The following is a 21,169-nucleotide window of genomic DNA, read 5'->3' on the forward strand; positions in this document are numbered from 1 at the left end:
CACGCAGTTTGAATTAGAAATCATTTTATGGACACATTGTAAATTTGTGCTTGTTCATATATGGGTTGTAATTTCTGAAAAGAGTGTATGTGATTTTATATTGAACGTTTGTGATACACAGCACTCTAATGTAGCTGTTCTTTGTGGAGAGAGGCAGTATTGTATGAGCCTGTTTATGCCAATATCTTAATAATTTATCTTTATAACTGCTTTTGTCTATATTTATAGTAACATTGGCACCCTGTGTACGGAAGATACAATCAGTGCTGAAAAGAAACTTGCATCCATCTGGAAGCAATAAACTTTTCTAAAAGACTGCACAGTGTTACTTAATCCTGTGATTTCTTACTGTGAGTGAAATTAAGGTTTGGTTCAGCTGTGTCACATCATATTGATATCAAATCTTTTGTGAGAGCTTTGTCATAGTGTTACGCTACAAGCTAAAATTGAAGAAAGTCTGAGAATGTAATTTCCTCAGTCACAGGATTGTGCATCACTGCCAATGTAGTCAATTCCATATAATAACAATAATTGTAATACCAAAAAGCTTCTGGATTATTACAGTTTGTAAGCTTTCACTTTATATGAAGGGCTAATTTGTATACTGCACAACTGGCTAATTATCCCTTAAATTGCATTGTTCTAACTATTTTTTGTACCATACATACATCATGTAGAACAAAATGTATTTTAAGTGTGCCAAAATATTTTATGCAATTAGAGAAATACAAGCAGTTCGTCTAAGAGGAAGGCAAAACCCCCATGTATGTTATAAAGATCACCTAACAAAATTCTGTAGGGTTTTTTGTTGCTTTTCTTTTAAATCTGTTACAAGTGTGGTGTGCATGAACAAAATAGGATTCATTCATCCCTGCAGGCAAAGTGGTGTAGCTTCCATTCTTCCTATTGTGGCAACCGGGCTGAAGAGGGCTGGGATGAGGGTATGGTTTTATGCTTGTCAGAGGATTCTGGTGGTGCTGTTGCCATCTCTTATCCTTGGGCTAGTGCAGAAGGTGCAGATAGAATGATAGAAAGGATGGCTAAGTTTATGAAGAAAGTTCATGAGCAAAGATCAATGAGGATAAAGCAAAACATGTAGCTGTTAATAATAAGTTCACGCATGAGCTTATCTCAGCTGATAGCTATGCTTCAATACCTAAAAGCATGAATGGGTAATGTACATGAGTTGCCAATAGCTGCAAAAGGAAATTGTCCTCTGCTTAGAATGGGATGTATCTTCTTTTTCCTGAAGAAATTGTTTCTTGGAAATCTTTTCTCATAAAGACCAAAATTCAGGTATTTGAGGTATGTTGAGTTCCCTGAAAATGAGACACTGATATTTAGCAATACGGATATCTTGTAAATCTGTATTTGTGGCTGAAGCAAATCCCATGCCAGTAAGAGTCCAAGTAGGACTAATTATTAACTTGTAGTTAATCAAACTCAATGATATCATGTGGCTATAAGAGGCTATTTGGTTCACCACTTCCCTCCTTATTTTCTGAAATGACAGAAGTAATTGCCATGATTATGACATAAATTAGTAGGTACAAACCAGTGTGAGATTTATTTATTTTTTTTTAAAGAAATGTAAAACTAAGATCATGTTTCCTTTTGGAGATTTTTTTAGCCTCTTTTAGCTCTGCTAGCCCATTGTACTAAATCATGTAAGCCACTAGATCCCATTCTTCTGTTTTATTTCAGAAATCTCTCTTTTTAAATGAATTCCATTATAGGATGGTTGTTTTGTTGGTCTGTGTAAGACCAGTCATTTAAACTGCAGAGGTGTTACAAAATGATGAAAATTGTTGATGTTTGTAACCCTGTCCTTACTCTGAAGTTTGTTACATAATGGCTTTTACTTACCCCATGAAAAGCCCCAAAGTTTCAGGCACTTAAAAAGTTTGCTGCTACTTTTCCAATCATACTATGAAATTAGGGAGTATGTGGGCCATACTCTTAACATAAAATGTAGAGCTTTCTATAGTTAATCTATTTTCAGTGACCTCTTTCTTGGTGGAATGAGAAAATGCAACTATTCAAAAGCAAAATCTTTGCTGTATCCTCTCAAATTCTTCATGTTCAGAATTTGCTGCTGTCTGCCTTGCTTTCTTTCAGCTAGCATTGTTGTACAATGCTGTTCTGTACAGCATTAGTCACAAAAAATTGTATTGTTAGGGGAGTTATTTTTCATTTCATCATCTCCCTCAAATTCTTTGCTGGAGAATGAAGGGGGAACTCCTCCTTAAGCTGAAACTTCTTGTCTGGAACATCGTGAGGTCTTAACTTAGTCACACTTTCTCATGGAGGTATTTATTCAAGAAGCTATTTGGTTTCTTTTCAGATTACCAGTTTTGGTATGTTTTTTTCTCATGAAGCTCTGCCACTAAGCTATAATTAATAAGCATGGTACTCCACTGCTGTAAACCAGAGATGGAACAAGACACTAATGAAAACTTAGGCTAGATGTCTAATGAGCCTCATTACAAGAAGAAGGGCCCTGTCTGTGGCCTTCTGGGCATCATGGAGATAGAGGATGCTGGGTGGAAGAGTCACTCCTGAGATCTGGTCACACTCAGAGGGGAAGTCCCCAGTCTGGCCCCTCTCCAGGGGTGTCTGGCTCCAGCAAGGGTGACCTCTGAACTGTACTCAGCTCTGCTGTCATAGTATGTGATTAATTGAACTGTTCCTATGTTTGCTCTGTTAATTGCCAGCATCATTTCTCGTTTTGGCTCAGCCAGAACTAGGCAACTTGGCAGCGTTTTGGGTTTTGGTTTAGTTTTGTTTTTCTGACAGAAATTTACCTACTGCTATCCTTTAAAGGTGCATTGAAAATCAAACAAATTTTAAGTTTGTCAGTATAGTCCAACTCAGGACTACACCAAATGTCCCCTAAAGCTGCTCTTCCTGCAGTTGCTGTGATGATACGATGCTGAGCACAGGGGCATGTATCTGCAACAGCCCTCTCGGTTTGATGAGGATGTTTAGAAGAATAAGATTTAGTTTTAAAAGTTATGGTGAACAGGGATTGGAACCACCAGCTGTTTAAAGGTCCTTGGGGGAAAGAGCCATTTGAAACATGGAGAGAGGCAGCTACTGCTTTTTCAATACATTCTATTTTTTGTAGTGTATTGAATGTTGCATGGCACTGCTAAAGCCAATTTTATGTGGTATTTATCACATTTTGTCTTTTTAAAATTATTTGTAAGAGTTATTAAACAAATAAAACAAATGGATTATCTAATAGAAAACTTCATCCCATGATCTTAGACTTTTTTGGGGGAGGATGAGTTGAAAACCTGGGGCCTGACCTATAGGTTTTTTCAAACATATTTTTTACTGTATCAGTTATTCTTCACACTAATCTTATTTTTAGACATAGCTATCTATGACAGTAGTTTAAAATCAGATGACTTATCTAAACTGGAAGAGTGAATACTGCCTTTTACTGCTGTTTTGAAAATAGTGTGTAGCTTCCTAGCCAGTAAATCTGAATGTGCCATTATAAGTTTGTAAAGGGAAGTTTGAGACTTTTCTTTTTTTAATTGATAAGATGTAAATAGAGCTCTAAAAAATTAGGAGACACCATTGTGCATCTTTCCCAGTACTTGCTGGCTCTTGTTGATCGGTGTTTGTGTGATCTTAGGGGAGTGAGCAATTGGAAGTGAAAATGCACAGCAGACTGGTTCAAACTGTGTTGATTTCCTGCTGATGGAGAAGGAGACGGTCCCTGTCCTTGTTCTTTCCTGCTGTGTAGTTTCTTACTGCTTTGCAGCATCTCTAGTTTTGTAGGACTTGGATTGAACTGATTGTTTTGTGCAACTTGTCAGGAGACTAAGTTAGCAAAATAACATAAAATACATAAAGTAGACAATCTATGTTACTTTAAGGGATTTCAATTAACTCAGCATGGTTTTGTCAAGTGCCAGGCATAAGGAGAAGGGCTGGACTACACAGTTGTGGCAGGTGAATGAGGGTAGGTGTCTGTATTGGAAAGGGGTTTAACACCAAGGTATTGCATTGGCTTGGCAAAATACATCACTCTCAGATTCTCTAGAGAAGGAGAATGAAAATTGGTTGTATTCCTGTCAGACGTTTTTAAGCTCAATTTTCTGCCCTGAAGGAATACAGCTGTTGCTGCAAGTGAATAGCTGCCATTAAAAGATGAAGTTAGTAGTTTCACCCTGCTTTTACTCTCCAGCTTTGGAGGAACCGAGGTGCATCTATTCAGTACTTTGGTAGTACTTTCTAAACATCTTGCTGTTCCCCAAGGAAGTTGTTAAACACAATCTGAGGAATGTTTTTCTAGACTAGGACCTTGGTTGTGTTATGCTTCTCTTACACCATTTAAAAGGACTAGAGTAGCATAAAGGTAATATTCAAAGAAAAAAACAGTCCCTCCCCTGCCTGGCCCTTGCTGTACCTTCTTCTCATCTTCCTGTTTGATACTCTTCACAAGCAGAAAGTGCAATTTGGGTTTCTGTGCTTGCAGAAGAGACTGAGAGGCATAGCATCAAATCCTGCTAAAGGTGTTGCATGACCTGTTTTTTGAAATACAGAAACCCTTGAAAATTCAGATGTTCTGAAAATAGCTTTTCTGTCTCATGTTTAGGTCTTTCAATTAATGTTAAATAGCCCAGTGAGCTATACAGTGATTCTTGGCTCTTCTGGTAAGAATGATCATACTAGCTTCTTTATATATTTTTCATTGCCAGACCTTCTTATTCAATGTTGTAGCTGAAAATTGCAGAGGTTTCATAAATCAGTTGCATTCTACTTATTGTGCTTTGTCAACTGCAGTAAGGGAAAATTGTCTTAATGAATTAGTAGTTATTCGTTTATATGAATTAGACATTGTCATATTAATTTTAGATATTCCTAAGCCCAAATTTTTAGATGTATTGTCAAAACTAATTTTTTTATTCTATTTATTTTCTCTTCTGCTTTATATCAATACAGTTATATTTTGCAGTATATTGAAAATAGAATTTTGCAGATAGTGTTCATACAGTGTAGGATGATTTGTAATCAGTTCAATAATAACTGTTGATCACAGTATTTTCTTTGATTTTTGTTTTTGTTCTGTTACAATGCACTGTGTTGTTTTTAAAGTGTTGGTGTTTACATTTAAATAGCACACCTCTCTTTACAAACTGTTCTATTTTTCAGTAGTTCTGCTTTTTTCAGTGTTTATGTTTTCATCAGTTTTGCTGTAAACTTGAGACTCTATTTGTTTAAAGACTGCCTTGACAATCTTAACTCATTAAAATTTGATTCGCTATTTAGTTAAACTGTATTTGAGTGTACTGGTCCCTCACCCTTTGATGAAGCTTAGTGTGTTATATTTAGACATGGGTTTTGATTAAATAGGAGATTAGGCTACCATAAATAGGAAAAATATGAGATAGTCTCATTGCTTGAAATCAGTGAGAGGATAAATAGGGTCATAAAAACTTCCTAGAAATTTGTATATCCAGGCAGGCTTTTTTATTATATATTTGGAAAAAAAAAAAAAAGAGTGGACATGTGCAGAAACTGTGAGTACAATTAGCGTCAAGCAGATAAATCCAACTCTAATCCTGTTTACGCTCTACATCAGACAGATGTGCTGAGATTGATTTAGACAAGCCCTTGGCTTATAGTAATTTTTTTTAAGTGCCATATATTCTGTTTTTGTTAGATCTTTGTTAAATGTTAAGTGCTGTTAGTTTTACTCTTTCCTAACGCCTGTAACCTACTTAATACAGGTTACCTCTCTGCTGTCATGATGACAGGGCAGCCTGGTAGAAGAGATTATCTTTATGCCTTGTAATTAAATTGACTTTTTTCCAAAGATACAACAATGGGAAGTGGGTACTGAATTAAATAAATAGCATGATATCTAATAGATGTATACTTAAATCTTTTGCAAGAACAGATGGTAGCCAATATCTTTCTAAGTAATGTGAGAGGACAGTTAATGTTCTGAAACAGCTAACAATAACCAATGTGATACTAATGAACAAGTAGGTCTCTTGAAATTTAAAAAGGTGTCTAATTCAATATATACTTTATATTTAAACTTGGTGGTTATAACATAGTAGAAATACTTTGTAAATGTAGCTCATTACTTCAGTTTTCTTTATCTGATTTGCTTTATACAAATTTACTACATTTGCAATGGTCTTATTTTCAGTAAAAAAAAGAAGATGGAAATTACAGAATACATCTAGGGATTTTTATGCAGATTTCTTTTCAACTTTAGTAAGAGTTGGCTGTCTTAATCCTACTACTTAGTTCAGTATTTCCTTTACAATTTAAAACTTGAGGATGATGCTGTTGTATGCCTCAGTATTTCAACACTTTATATGCTTCTCCAGGTTGTATCTGGAAATGTATTCCAGTAGAGCAATTAGTCAAATATTACATTTGGAAGTAAAGTGCTGCCTAATAAGAATATATTATTTTCATTTTCACATGTTTTGATGTGATTTTGAACAGCACAAGAATTTGATAAATACAGAGTTAGAGGAAGATGTAAAAGCAAATAAAACTCTGGCTAAAATAGTAACATAAGAAACAAGACAAGCCTTACCTGCCTTATGACTAAATGTCATCCTATGAAAGCTAGTGGGGGAATAAAAAGTATTTTAACAGGCCTTCGTTTTACTTGATTTGTGCAGGGCAAATGGGCTGCTGTTTGTAATTTATTTGTGATGCATATGCATAGCAGCGTAACAGAACTTGTGTTATCTTCAGCAAAACTAATAGTTTAATCCAAAATGCTATCTGTTTAAAAACATTTAAAAAGCAGACCCATTTATCGTATCTGTATTGGTGTGGGGCACTAAGTGCTGCAGCTTGGCTGTTGCCACAGAGCAGTTGTATTTCATGTGCCTTTACCCATCTTCCTAAAGCATTGAGTTTCAGTGTATGTCTGACAGTGACCCCCCAAAAATGCTGTTTTAAAAATTAAAACAAGTCTTAAATAAAGGTATTAAAGTATGTAGTTTTAGGTAAGTGATTCAGGGTATCACAAGTAAGTGTTTCATTTAAGGCCTACAAAGACGTTTTGCCCTCAGATATTTTAGAAGAGCAATACAAAGTGCGAAAAAAATGCAGGTCTCTGATTTAGTAATGCTGGTATTAAGGTTGCTTGTACAATGTCCACTCACCCTTTGAGCCTATGCAAAATCATAGTTCAAATGGAATCATATACATTTGTTTGTTCCTCAGTTCTCTGCTCACATTCAGTCCATTTTATAAAGGATACTTTTATAGCAGACACTGCAGAACTTTGAGCTTTGTTTTGTTTTCTACTGTTTGATGAGTTTCCTACTTTTTATTTGCTGTGTACTTCTGAAAGTCTGCACTAGACACAATTCCCTGTGTACTCTCTCAGAGCACACATTTACTTGTCACAGTATTCCTGTTAAAATTGAATGATTTTAGTCTAGTTTTACACCTTAGTAGCTGAAATACGGAAAATTAAGATGGTAAAATGTAACAAGTTGGAAAAATATGGGGGAAGTATAATAAATTAATATTTCTATCAGCAGTAGGTTATTTGGTATGGAACAGGAGAAAATGGGTTGTTTGAGAACTGTCAAGAGAGGTAATGCTGACCTGAGCTTTAGCTCTATTAGCATTACTGAGATACAGTCCTCCAAGATTTCTATATAGGAAGATGATCACTGCATAGTCTGGTTCAAGAAATAATGTTGAAAAATGTCAGCATTACAAGAATTGACACAAGCTTCTTTTTCCTGCTCAGAAGTATGACTTCCTGAAGTCCTTAGCTTCAAGTGGTGTAATGAAGTAGGCAATGCTTGATTTTGCAGTCTCACCTGCAGTGCCGTCCATCTTTTCCAGGAAGACAGTTAAAATAGACTTCTGCAGCTTCTCTCTGGCACTTCAGAGTGCAGCAACTATTCATCAAACAGAATCTGTTATGGCTTTTGCTATTGAGAAACCACTTGACTGAGCTGCTGTGTATTTGGAAAAGGTTTCTGGTTACCTTTTCTTGCTTTGGGCTGCAAAGGGACTTTTATCAGCCTAGTGTATCGGATGTGCTGTAATTGCAAAGAAGGGGAAACTTCTTTTTGTGTCCAGAGTATCTGACACCTCCAGGAACGGTAACATTTTTTCTTCAGTCTGTCTGTTCAGCTTTGGTTTTGAGGCATCAGGTGTTTTACATCTCAAGAGAGCAGAAAAAGGAGAAACCTTTACCATGCTTGTTCACTTTGTCTTTAAAAGGTAGCTGGAACTAGTGTCACTGAGGTGATTGTGTCTGCAGCCATGGGGTCTGTGTGTATAACAGTCCTGACATAAGAAAACCTCCATGAATCTCCCCTTGTATGAGGGTCTTGAACTGTCACAAGAACTTTCAAAACTGTTTTTATTGTCTTCTAAAGTAAATTCATGACCTGGAAAAGAAAGAAAATATGGGTGACGTGCTTTTGGTTTATTCTTTCTTTTTTTTTTTTTTACTTAACTATTTTACGATATGTCTCTAGTCTAAACCCAAAAGGCAGCAGTTGTATCAAATGAAAAAAAATATGGAGCATGTGGTTAGCTTGGGTCATAGGAGACTTTCTATGATTTAGGAGAATACAACTGCTATGACTTAGGAGAATAGAATTAAGAATTTGCTTTTTGAATGCAAATGTAGAAAACCCCAGCTGGTTCACTCTTAGATTCTGCTGTTCTGTTCACTTATTTTTTTGATTACCAGAAAAGGGACTAAATAATCTGTTTAAAGTCATGTTATTTGTGTAGCTGGACACCTAACCTAAATAACAGAATTGTATTGGTAAATACAAGGCCAGTGATTGAGGCAAATGATAGGCAATAAATTTAAATATAGGCATGAGCAGATGCAACACGTGAATCTGGAAATGAAGCCATAACAATATTTCTTTTTAGGTAGTACACCTAATCATATTGATACCAATTTTTTTGTTCTTCTTTCTCCCTACAGGCGATTCCAGCATTAATGTGCAAGCTCAGGAGGAGATTCTTGAAATGAAAGATGTATTTTCAGTAAAACTGAAACGTCGTCGTTTTGTAGGGCAGAAGAAAGGGGGTACTTTGTTGGGTATCACAATTTTTAAATGCTTGAATAAAGAAGAGAATAAACTAACAGACTGTGCTATCCATTTAAATAACTTAAGTGAAGATCATTGTCATTCATGGTTTAGACATCTAAAGGAAATTCTGAATGGTAAGCATTGCATTGGGGTTGGTGTCATTATTTCAGACTTGTTTCTATTGGCGATGCCTAAGGTTGAGGGAAGCTTAGAACTGTACTTTCCTTATGGAAAAGACAAGCAGATATGAAAATGCTGGAAAATGTTTACCACTGAAGTTTCATGTGGTGAAAAGTAAAATTTAGGAAAGTGACTAATACATCTGTAAAAATTAAACAAATTGGTGATATTTTTTGGAGGTGTTTTGGAAGTTACTGAAAGTAAGGATCTTACTGTGTTCCAACTGAAGTGTCTTCAGGGAAATCTGTTTCTTCAAGAAAAAATATTTCTCTGATGTTTCACTTGGAATTGCAGCACATATGATGGTACTATATTTGTTGCAGTGCTGGGAACTCTTCAGGGACTTCCCAGTGGCTGTTTATGAGCTCCCATTCAAGACCTGCAGGTTCTTTAAGAGACTAATGAGAAATTCTTCATAAATTCACAGGTGGAAGCGCTCTTAAGGTCCTATAGGACTCGCACTGTAGAAGCTGATACAAGGTGTGTTGACACTAGCTGGCAATGAGAGGCAATTCTTTATTTTAAAAGTACCTTTCTGTGTTTGCCTGGGCTAATGCCAGTGCCAGGATGCTTTGTTTAACTCATGATAATTGTATGTTTTTCATGGAAGCTGTGTCAAATCCAAGGAAAAAGCATTCACGCTTTAGGGTCTCCCTCCCCCTCAACAAATCAAAGCTTTTCTCTGTAATTTAATACCATCAGTGTTGGAAAGACACACGATATAGTACAGTTGTGATTTGAAAAAAAACCAAACCAACAAAAAAATCCCTTCACAAAACAAACGCTCTGATTTAGCTCCAGAATGTGTCTCTGTTTACAGATTATACCAAATGAGTTTGTTACAGAAGAAAACCAGTCCATCTTGTAACAGACTATTAAAACTCCAGCTGGATTGTTAATACTGAGCCAGATTGCAGAATTCAAATCTTTTACATCTGTAGAGTTAGAAACAACAGTTTTAGTGTACTTCTACTAAAGTTACTTTGTCAAAAGCAGATATTAGGGAAAGTAAAATAACATGAGTTATTAACGGCACATTCTTATATTGTTTGCTTACAATATGCTTTGGATTTTCCAAATGAAGATGTGCATTAAAAACTGCCTTCCCTTGCCCTTTTTTTTCCAAAGAGTTTATCACAAAATAGCTAAATCTGCAGAAGTGCCAAGATTCCTGTAGATCTCCAGCTACCCATAAAGGCAAGGACATTTGCATAAGGAGCAAATGTCTGTTTTGTTCCCAGATTATCCTTCATCTATCAGGAGCAGTGGTACCATATGTTCACAGGAAAAAAAGCAGCAGTATCTCTTGCTCAGGTTGCCTTGACTTCGAGGTGCAGTTCCTGTTTTATAGCTTTGTAATTGGAAGCCACCTGAACCTGAAAAAGAGCATTCTGGGTAGATATTCAGACTGCCTTTCTATACAGAAAATAACCAAGAAAGGCAGCAGTATTTCTACATTCAGTGTGTCAGAGAGGCATTATCAGTAACTCAGGGCTGGTATAGTAATAGTATAATAGAGAGGAAAAGTCCTTTGATTTAAAATGTACCAAACATTGGTTAGAAGTTCCCAGTGGGCTTCAAGTCTGGACTGCAAGTATAAAATGCAGATAAGTTTTGTTGATTCATCAGTAACTGAAATCTCAAAAGGCATATTGGTGTATCTCTGCTTGAAAGAGTGATGAATTTTCATGGTTTTTGCTGCAGCTTGTTTTCCTGATAGTGATGATGGTGTTTGCTAGTGAACTCAAATTGCCTCCTTTTTGGTTTCCTTATGAACTCCAAGAGAAAGTTGACTATTTTAGAGGGACAAAATTTCAAAATTTAGGTGTACATGTTTGGGTTTTTTTCTATTCTATCCGGTCACAAATTTTCATTAACTGCTGTGTTATTTGCTTGAAGCAGTTTTTTTATTGCTTCTGGGCTGGACCAAATGAAAAGCAAGTGATTTATCAAAGAGTCTATATATGCTTGGGTATTGCTGTCAGTAAACATGTGCTTTCATTTGTCAGGATGGCTAAATATTGCTAACAGGTGTGTTTCCTCTGGAAATAAATGCAATTTTTATTTGTCTGCATTACTTTTTGTCAAGTTTTTAGATTTTTGTGCATATACGTTAAGGAATATTACTAGCAAGTTTAGCTCATGCCATCACTGATAGAATTTTATCTGGAGATTTGTTCTAATGAAGATTTCAAGATTTTTTTTACATGCCATGTACATAGTTTCACTGTTTTGTGTCTGACATGAATGTTTCTTGCATTTTGCATGTACATTCTTAGTATTTTCATAGTGAGTATCCTCTGTTACTTTGGATGTGTTCAGTGTACTTCAATTTAAAGTTTAACTAGGTTGTAACTTTTCATGAATCCTGTCATCATGTAAGTGAGCACACAGGTACAATACAGTTATTTAGAGTTGAATTACAGTGGATGTTATTATGGCTCTGTGTGTGTGACAGTTGCAAAACACATGGGCTACCATCTTCCCACTTTTGAATAAGTTCTTATTTTCCACATGATGATGTTGCTGTTCAGGTGCATGCCAGTTGAATATAAAGAGCTTGCTCAATGATACGGTGTTCAGAAAAACTGACCTTCTGTATATCACATTTTGCTTGAACTGACACAGAGCAACCGCTGCCACTTTAAGGCATGCACCTATGGGGCCTTGGCACTAGACTGGCTCCTGAAAAGCCCCAAGTTGTAGTTTAGACAGCTTCTAGTATGCCACTGATCTCACATCAGAACTGTTGCACACCTGACTCTAAGCGATTTCCATTTATGCATCATATCTTTTTGTATTGGACTTATGGGCAGGTACAGTTATGACATAGTGTGTGAGTGGAATTCACTGTTTTATTTAAAATTCTCTGTGCATGCAAATACCCAGTGTTTCTTAGCGGGTGAAGGTAGGCGCAAGAAGTGAGATAAAATGCTTAATTATAAATTTTTTCCTTCCTTTTTCCTTTTTCTTTTTTTTAGCAAGATAAGATTTATTTTTAACAGTTGATTTGAAAAAGTTTTACTTAAAAACTCTGTAAACTAACAGAAGGCAGTAAATATGGTTGAGAATAAATGATAAAGTAACAAAAAGTTCATGAAGTGCATTTTATTTTTATCTACTCTTCTGTAGTATCTTTTATAATGGGATTTGATATGAAAGTCTGGAACTTCATGCATGAAGTTTTAATTAAACCATTAATGTTAAACATTAACTTTGGTTAGTTAATATTAACAGTGGTGTCTCCATAGTTACATTATCAAATCTCTCTCATAATGTTAGTTTTCCTCATGTATAATATTCTTAGTGTCATATAAAGTATTTATAAATGTATTCAGTAATGACATGATTCCAGGCTCTTAACTTCTGTAATATAAACCCATTTCATAATGCTAAGACCTGAAAGCAGCACAGATGTATGTCTGAGCATAGCGTCTCTGCTGCCCTATGAGCCTTTGTTTTCAGAACACCCTGATTGACCCACCACCCTTCATGGTTCACTGATTCACTTGATAGATCAAGTTTAAACTAGTGCATATTAGCACATTTGTTAGTACTAGAGGAACAGTTGGCCTTCCTGCTTTAGGCTGCTGGTTCGTTTCAAATGGAGCAGCCACAGAAAACAATAACAGAATACCAGTTAGGGAGAACACCAAAAGGCTGACAGACTGAAATCAGTTACAGGCTGTAGTAAATGACACTGATTCATTCATATAGTTGTTGTTAAAAAGAAATTAAAATATTATTATTTAAAAATACTTTTAAAGAAGTTTCACTATATAAGTGTGTGAAAGTTTAACTTCTGACTGTTATTGGCTATTCTTTCATTAAAAGCAGTTATTTGGTGTTTCCAGAGCATGCTGGGAATGAAAAGGGATAATTTTTGTTGTGATCCTTTCATGCCAGTTGGCAATCACAAAACCGGATCAGTACAGTAGCATACCATATCTCTGCTCAAGTGCTTTGTCTGTGAGATGTATTTCTGTAAACAGTTTTCCTCTCTAAAAAAGTAAATTGATGTTCAAGTAGTCATAAAGAGAATATTCTAGCACTTTTATCCTGTGAATTTTTTTATTCTTGAAAATCTCACAAGGATTTATGTACTAACACTGATAAATACAGGTCCTGGTTTAAAATCATTTAATAAATTAAATTTTTGATTAAAAACAAACAAACAAACCCTCCCCCGGCCAAAAAAAAAAAAGAAAAAAATCTAAATTTTCCTTAAAAATCTATTATTTTTTTCCCTCACCAGCTGAAAAGCCTGTGTTCTTTCACCTACTTTTGCTTTAATTTAAAACTTTATATTGCCACCTGGCACTTAAAGTTTTACACCTAAACCTCAAAGCCAGTTAAGAGAGATTATGTTTGCTTTTTTCCCCCCTTCAGTTTTCTCCTAATTGTTGTTTAGCAGTATTGTAACTCACACTGTCTGGATAACAGAATTTGATGCTTCATCACCTTTCCCTACTTGTACAAACTGTACACTCTGTACTTTCCTGTTCGTTCCCACTGCTTTGCGTGTTAGAAGTCTGGTGTGTGTATATATATATATTTGCATTTAAAGGTATACTTTACTTACAAATCAAAGACTATAGTCAGTTTTTACAGTTTTATATCTGGTTGTTGGTGTGGGTTGAGATTCATTTAGGGCTAGCTGATCAGCAGCATGCACATGGCAGCAGATTTAAATCTTTTCTCTTTTAAATGAGTGCTTATTCTTGTAAATTTCAATTTCATTTCTATTGAAACTTCAGGTAAAATGGCACATCACAGAAATTACATTTTTAGTCTCACTATTTTTATAACTTCTAAAAGACTGCAACAATACCAGATAGCAGATTTCCAATAAGTGTCTTGAGTATCAATTAATCTTTCATGATTTGTGTGTTTTAATAGTCTTTAGGAAATTTTGTGTAATCTTGTGTTGTAATTCCTATGATTAGAAATTGCCTGTGTACATACCTGCAGTGCTTGTTTCCATTTCCAGAGAATCAAGAATAGTTTAGGTTGGAGCAGACCTCTGGAGATTCTGTTCCAGCTTCCTGCTCAGAGCAGGTGAGCTTCTAAATAAGACCACATTGCTGAGAGCCAGATCCAGATAAGTTTTGAAAATCTCTAAGCATGGGCATTCTAAAGACTCTAGGCAGTGTGATCCATGGCTTAACTGCCCTGATTGTGGAGAGTGGTTTTCTTTATTTCAGATAGGAGTATTCCTTGTTGCAACTTATGTCCCTTGACTTTTTGTCCTTAAACCTGTAAAGAGTATGAGCTGGTGGTCTTTATTACTCCCATAATAGATACTTAAGGATGGCTACACAAAGCCCAGCTACCTCTCTTTAGTTACAGTTCTCTGCCGGACTCACCCCAATTCATCAATCTAGTGCTGGGGGGACTAAAGGTGATTGCAGTTTTTGATATTCAGGTTCCAAAGATGTTGAATAGAAGGATATAGTGATATCCTTTGAACTACTGGTTTTCCTCTTATTACTGCAACCTAGTAAGCACTTGTTCTTCATGGCATCAGTGGCACACTGCCTACTCAGGTTCAACTCCTTGTCCATCAGAAACTTCAGATGCTGTCTAAAGAGGTGCTGCATAATTGGTTGATCCCCAGCCTGCAGTGTTAGGGTTTTGCCAGGCCAGATGCTGGACTTTGTGTTTGCCTTTATTGAATATTTTGAGGCTTTTGTCAAACCTGTCTTGTAGCTAATTAAGGTTCTTGTAAACAGCAGACCTGCCCTCCAGCACATCCACTGTCCTCACCGAGTTCCCTGTTTTCTATCTCCTTTTTAAATAAGATACTTTTAAATATAGGTACTAAGGCTTATTCCTGAAGGCATTCAGGATTCGTGAGACATTGAGGATTCATCAGAATTAATTTGCCATGCAATGACATGGCACTGTGTATAGCATTTTGCCATAAATATAATTAGAAATCTTGTTCTTTATGTATGCTTTCAGGTTATAGGAGCAAACTGGTCCGGTAATTTTCTTCACTATCTTTAAGAAATCTTCTAAGATTTGCAAACTGGATTAAGTGCTAGTTTTCACTTTCAGATTCTTTGATGTGTTTCAGTAAGTGAAAAAATAATCTATCGGACCTCTATAATTGTTAGGTTTTGATCTGAAGGAATACTTTCCCCTTTGATGCTGAAATGGTATTCAGCTTAATTTCTCTGAGGAATTGTTCTTGTTCAGTTGTTGAGGTAGAGTAAGTGGGAAAAGCTTCAGGAAGTCTCAGCTGATACTCTGAAACTACATGTGGATGTAAAAGTTGAAGTAATGCTCTACAGGGGGCAGGAAAATGTGCTTAAACTCTTGGTTCCTTCTGGAGTTGTGGCCTACTGCAAATTTTGTTCTTGAATGTTGAAAGCAGTACCCTTGTCAGATATTCCAGCATTCATTTGGCCAAGAAAGCAGTAGTCTAACCTGATACTGAAATAAAATTCAGAATAGTTCAAATCATATATTTTAAATAACTCCCCCAAAAACAGCAGTATCACAGGCTACCACTTGCTTTTCGTAGCAGACCAACATTAACTGAATCATGGCAGTTGTAGGAATTCTAGAAAAGAGAACTTGTAAGTAATGTTACTGTTTTAGTAGGAGTTATTTGCTATTCAACAAAATGCCATATTCCAAATAATAAAATTACCTCATGGGATCAATGTGCAAGACCAGGTACTCTTTGTGTAGCAATATTTCTCAGTGTTTGCTCAGAATCCGTGACTTCGAAGGCCTAAATGTAACTTTTTAAGAACTAAAATGAACAATAATTATCATATTAATGAATGATATTACAGAAATTCTTATTTCTTTGGACCTCTTTCAAAATGAGGGTATTTTGCTTGCTCTATTTGGTTTGCAGTCTCAGAAAACAAAAGCCTTAAATGGTGGCATCAGTCTTGTGGATGTTATTGTCATATGCCTCCTGGGAGTGTTGCATGTTAAATTCCAAGAAGGATATATTTTGATACTTGAGGCTTTTGTTGCCCAATCTTACAACTTCTCCACGTTCACTCTGATCCTGGGTCAAGGTTTTAACTGGGTTATGACATATGCTTTTCTTTCTGGATCCTACAATGTTTTGGTTAGTCTGACTCATTTCTACTGTTTATTAGCTGTACACATGAAAGGAATCAGTACTGTAATTTTAAGGTAAATAGTGCACAGCCAAGAAGAAATTGAAACCTTTCTTAGATTATAATTTATTTATTTTGTTGAAGTACTGCAGTGGTTCTAATATTAAATATTAATTTAAGCTGTAAAAATAACTGGGCTGTGTGCAATCTTAAATGTTTTGTGTTTTCTTTTTAGGCTTTCAAAATAGACCAAAATCCTTAAAAGTATTTGTTAATCCAAGCAGCCACAAAAAAGAAGCCACACATGTTTATTATGAGCAAGTTGCACCTCTTTTTAGGCTTGCTGACATCAAAACCGATGTTACAGGTAAGTTGCTTCAAAGACATCGTCTAATCTCTCGTGAAACTAGTACTTAAGTGTGCAAGACAATTTGAATTTACTGCTAATCCTTCTTGGCTTTGACTTCAAGTACTGCATTTGGAACTGTAATATATAATACATTTTGATTTGGTCAAAAAATGTTTTGTTAAATCTGTTATTGAATAGTTTTCCTCTATGGTTATCAATACTAGTAATTTTGGTGGGTTTTTTAAAGCGTTCAATTTATAAAAAGATATTATAATGTAATGTCTGACAGTCTTTTATATGCTTGCTAAGAGTTGTTCCTGCATTCTGAAAACATGTGTCCGTAGGTACTACTTCTTTTCTGAGAGCATCTATTGGCCTGACACCATAAGAGGAGCTTATCCATAGGGCACTTTATTTCTGGATTCTGATTCAGTTTCAGGGATGACCTGGACACCTAAGTGATTAAGTTCTGTGCTGACAAGAGCAATTCTCATAAGGCATATGGACATGACTTGGTGTCAGGAGAATGTGAAGGTACAACTTTAACATTGTTGTGATGCTGCCTTCTGCTCAAAAGTGGGTTCCCTGTGGCAGGTTTGAATTTAAGGTCCCAACTTCTGGCAGAGTTCTGCTTTATGTCCTGAATTTGCTCTTTTGCTTTTTCATTTGATTTTTCTTAAAGCACTAAAATATTAATGATCTGATTATTACTTCTACCCCCTTCTGTGAAGAGACTGAAACTTATGCTGCATCAACTTTGGTCTCCAAAACGACCCAGGTTTACAGAGAAACTATATTAATATTTCATATTTCAAATATTGGGGGGTTTTATCTATAGTATTTCCCTTAGTACACTGCTAATCTTTGATAATGCATTTCATATCCACGTGAAGTGTAAACTCTGGTGCAAGACATTTTAACACCAAAAAATCTTCTCCCTATTTCTGTTGTAATTGGCTGGCAAAATAATCAGTTCCAGCTTAAGCAAATTATAAGACAGAGGGCTCATCCTCAGTTGTGCCTCAAATATCTTGTGACATCATGACTAGTTCAGGTTGCAGGCCAAAAATCATTCTAAGCAAATCTGATTTAGGCATGAGGATACGATAATGCAATGAGTGTTTGTATATGAGATTTATCTTGCTAATTTTGTTATCTGTACCTATGCATTTTTTAAATACTTAGCCCACAATTTAAAGTAAAAACAGTTGAAGATTAAAGACACATGAGTGTGAAAAATAGTCTGTGTTAGAATTCCTTAACTGATAAGGGAATGCCAGCAGCTTTGTATAAGTTTTGATTCTCACAGATGTATTTTTCACCTGCAAGGCATAGATGATAGTGTAAATAGATTAATAATAAACTGTCTTCTTAAAAATTAAACTTAGCAAACCTTAGGTAGGGATGACTGCCTTTCATATTGTTAAATTAATTATGACTTTGTTTTAAGCAATTATTTAAGCAAAACTAATTTTATTCCTTACTATTGGTTAGTGTTTCTTTTATCATTACTGTGGACAGAACCTTGTTTGTTAGACTCTGTTAAAGGCAGCATTATCATTAACCTGTCTGTGATTACATTTTAGCTGTGTAATGTCATCTGACATCCTAAAGCTGAACTTATAAACCAGATCTGTATCAATAGTCTTTTAAACTGATTAATAGAATTTCATATGAGCTATGAACGTAATTTGTAGCCATTTTAGAAGCATTTTCATAATTGAATACAAACAGTTAAATTTTTTTTTTTCTTAGAATTTTTCTTTTAAATTTCGGAAAAGAACTTCGGGTTTCAGGTAGATAAATGTTTAATGGCTTATCCTTAAAATAAGGTTATTTTGGTAATGTGTAAGTACTATTGTGCTTATTAGCTGCCTAACACTCCTCCTACGGGCAAAATGAGAAAACTACAGCTTTAAATGGAGAGACCTAAATAATTAAGAGCTATGTATTAAAAAAAGCAAAGGGGGTGTGGTGGTGGTGGGTGCTGAGTGAAAGTCCTGTCCGTTGGTACCATCTTCTAATAAAACTAAGTGCCTTGTTTCAAGTAAATTGATCAGGTTTTTTATTTCTCATGATTGTTTTGGATTTTGTGGAGTGCGCATCCCACTGTTGCTATAATATGGTCAATATTTACATACATAGTGATGTACAAAGATGTATTAGGGAGTAAAAGTTGAAGGCTTTTGTATAATTTTTATACTGAAGATAGCTTACTTTCAGTCTTCTCAAATACATATATGTAAAGCTTAAATTTTATTATGCAAAAAAATCTTAAAGCAAATTTGAACATCTGAATTGGCTTCCACTGCATAGGAAAGACTTACAGATTACTAAAAAAACCCCAAACCAATAAACTTTGACAGTGGAATGCTTGAAGACAGAGGTCTTCTCATATAATCCTATGTTTTCATAGCTGGCCCTTGCTTCTTATAAGATCAAGATTGCCTGATCTTATTCTTCATTGTAACTTCTGTTGGAATAAACTTTAATTTAGACCTTTGGAGTGGAGGTGGTCTTTCCTACTCACAGATATACAGTGGCGAAAAGGCGTGTACGTAAATGAGTGAGTTCTGAAATAGCATTTCTTTTATCCAAATATGTTTGAATTTGGGTTTTTTTTTGTTGTTGTTGAGGTTCTTTTAGTGTTATTTTTTCCCCCAAATTTACTTTTACACTAGAGAGATATTAATTTCAATAAAATTCACTGAAGTTCTTAGAGTGGATTATGGTGGTTGTTTTTTAGGGTTATTTTTGTTATATGGAATAAACAAACCTCTAAGTGTTCAGTGCAGTTAGAGGGAATTGGCAAATTTAAACTAAATCAGTACTTTAACTGCAGTTAAGGCTAAGCAATACTTAAAATCTGGCCTTTATACAACATTTTAAGCGTTTGTCAATCTTGAGTGCTGCAGCTGTGATACAGCTGTTAGGACAAGAACAGTGACCCTTCTAAAAATCCAGTTCAACAAAAGCTTGCTCCACAGTTGGGGTACCTACAAGTGCTGGCAAATACTGGTAATTTGGTTTACATGTTTTAAAAATATGTAGGTACCTTACAAAATCTTACACATCTTGACTCATTTTTCTTCATTATAATCGCAACAGACTGCTAGCTTGTCTCACTTTTCTTCCTGGTTTCGAGTTTTCTGTTTATGCATAGCTACAAGCTGGGTATTGAGACAAAACCAGTCTTCCTCATACCCGCAGTTTTAGGGCAGGGTCACAAAGGAAAAGAGTGATTAAGAACTGGCCAAATAACATTAGTTTAAACTTACTATACAGTAAGTAAACTTACTATAAGTAAGTAACTTAGAATTAAGTAATTCTAAGAAAGAAAAAATTAATATATTTTTTTCATCCAGTGTCCACACCAGTTAATCTGCACTTATCATTAGCAGTTTTAATCCTATTGACATTAGTCTGTGACATGAGTGTCAGTATTTGTACATGTCACATAAAAGTGTTCCACATTTTGAAGTGTTGAGCTAATTCTGTGTTGCTTTTTCTTTTGGTAGGGGCTGAATCCTTAGTTTGTTGTTGGCTATGGGAGATAAAGTGTTAATGGTGTTTTGGAGTATGTGTGACTGTTCAAATGAAGCACCCTGTCAGTGCCCTTCTTTCAGAATGCTATTACTTGAAACTTAACGCATACTGGAATTTAGAAGTTGGGAACAAAATGTCCTTGAAAAAGGAGGAAAAAAATTTAGTTGTGTTAGAAATAGTTGAAAAAAGCATCAAATAATATTCTTCTGATAACACTTTTGCCAAACATGTCATCTGAATCCTTCTCAAATGGGTAAAGAAGCCCTTTCTTCCTCTCATCAAAATTTATTGTGGGTTTTTTTTTTGGTTTGTTGCCTTGTGGTTTTTTGGTGTGCTCTTTTTCTTTTCCCTTCTCCCCTGAACTGGAACAGGACCACATGTTCAAACATCAAGCTTTTTTCCAGACATCAGAATTACTTTTGTGTCCCTCTGAAGGCTGCCAAGCCTGCAGGAAACTTTTTATGTGTGGTCTTTTCATGCCTGTGTTGGATGTTTTAGGTTTTTTTTGGGTTTTTTTCCCCTACTTGATCAATTTTCTGTATGTTGTCAAGAAGCTTTTCCTGGAAATTCCATTTTCCATTACTTCTTTGTCACAATGTTTGAAAATAGATGCTGTGTACCTCTTTCATTCTCTTATCAAATGTTAGTTTTCTTGGAATTATCTCTGCTGTTAAGCCTTTCAGTAGTCAGATATAATTTCCAAACTTAAGGCAGATGCAAAGAGGATGGAGTCGCCATCAATCTGGTTATCTGCCTTTATTGTTTTCTCTGTAGACAGGTCCTCTTTATCTTCATGTCCTTGTTCTTTGAGTGAATTAATTTTGTATTAGTAAATGTAACCTGCGTGCATTACATTAGGAAACCACTAGGCATGATTTCTTTTACGAAATAAAATCTTATTTACTGTACCATTTTAATGAGAATGAACTTGTAACTTTCTT

General features: G+C 35.5%; 1 protein-coding gene across 2 annotated transcripts in view; it reads left to right on the forward strand.

Annotated features, from left to right (window-relative positions):
* Positions 1–8,988: 8,988 nt before the first annotated feature.
* Positions 8,989–21,169, forward strand: part of CERKL (CERK like autophagy regulator) — a 30,560-nt gene continuing 18,379 nt past the window's right edge. For both annotated transcript variants that reach the window (XM_031052291.2, XM_031052293.2), the window contains exons 1-2: positions 8,989–9,202; positions 16,569–16,700. In XM_031052291.2, the coding sequence (XP_030908151.2) occupies positions 9,004–9,202; positions 16,569–16,700 (331 nt within the window). In that variant the 5' untranslated portion in view covers positions 8,989–9,003. The remainder of the gene's footprint in view (positions 9,203–16,568; positions 16,701–21,169) is intronic.

This window comes from Melopsittacus undulatus, chromosome 8 (genome assembly GCF_012275295.1).
Source record: "Melopsittacus undulatus isolate bMelUnd1 chromosome 8, bMelUnd1.mat.Z, whole genome shotgun sequence".
Lineage (NCBI taxonomy): Eukaryota > Metazoa > Chordata > Aves > Psittaciformes > Psittaculidae > Melopsittacus > Melopsittacus undulatus.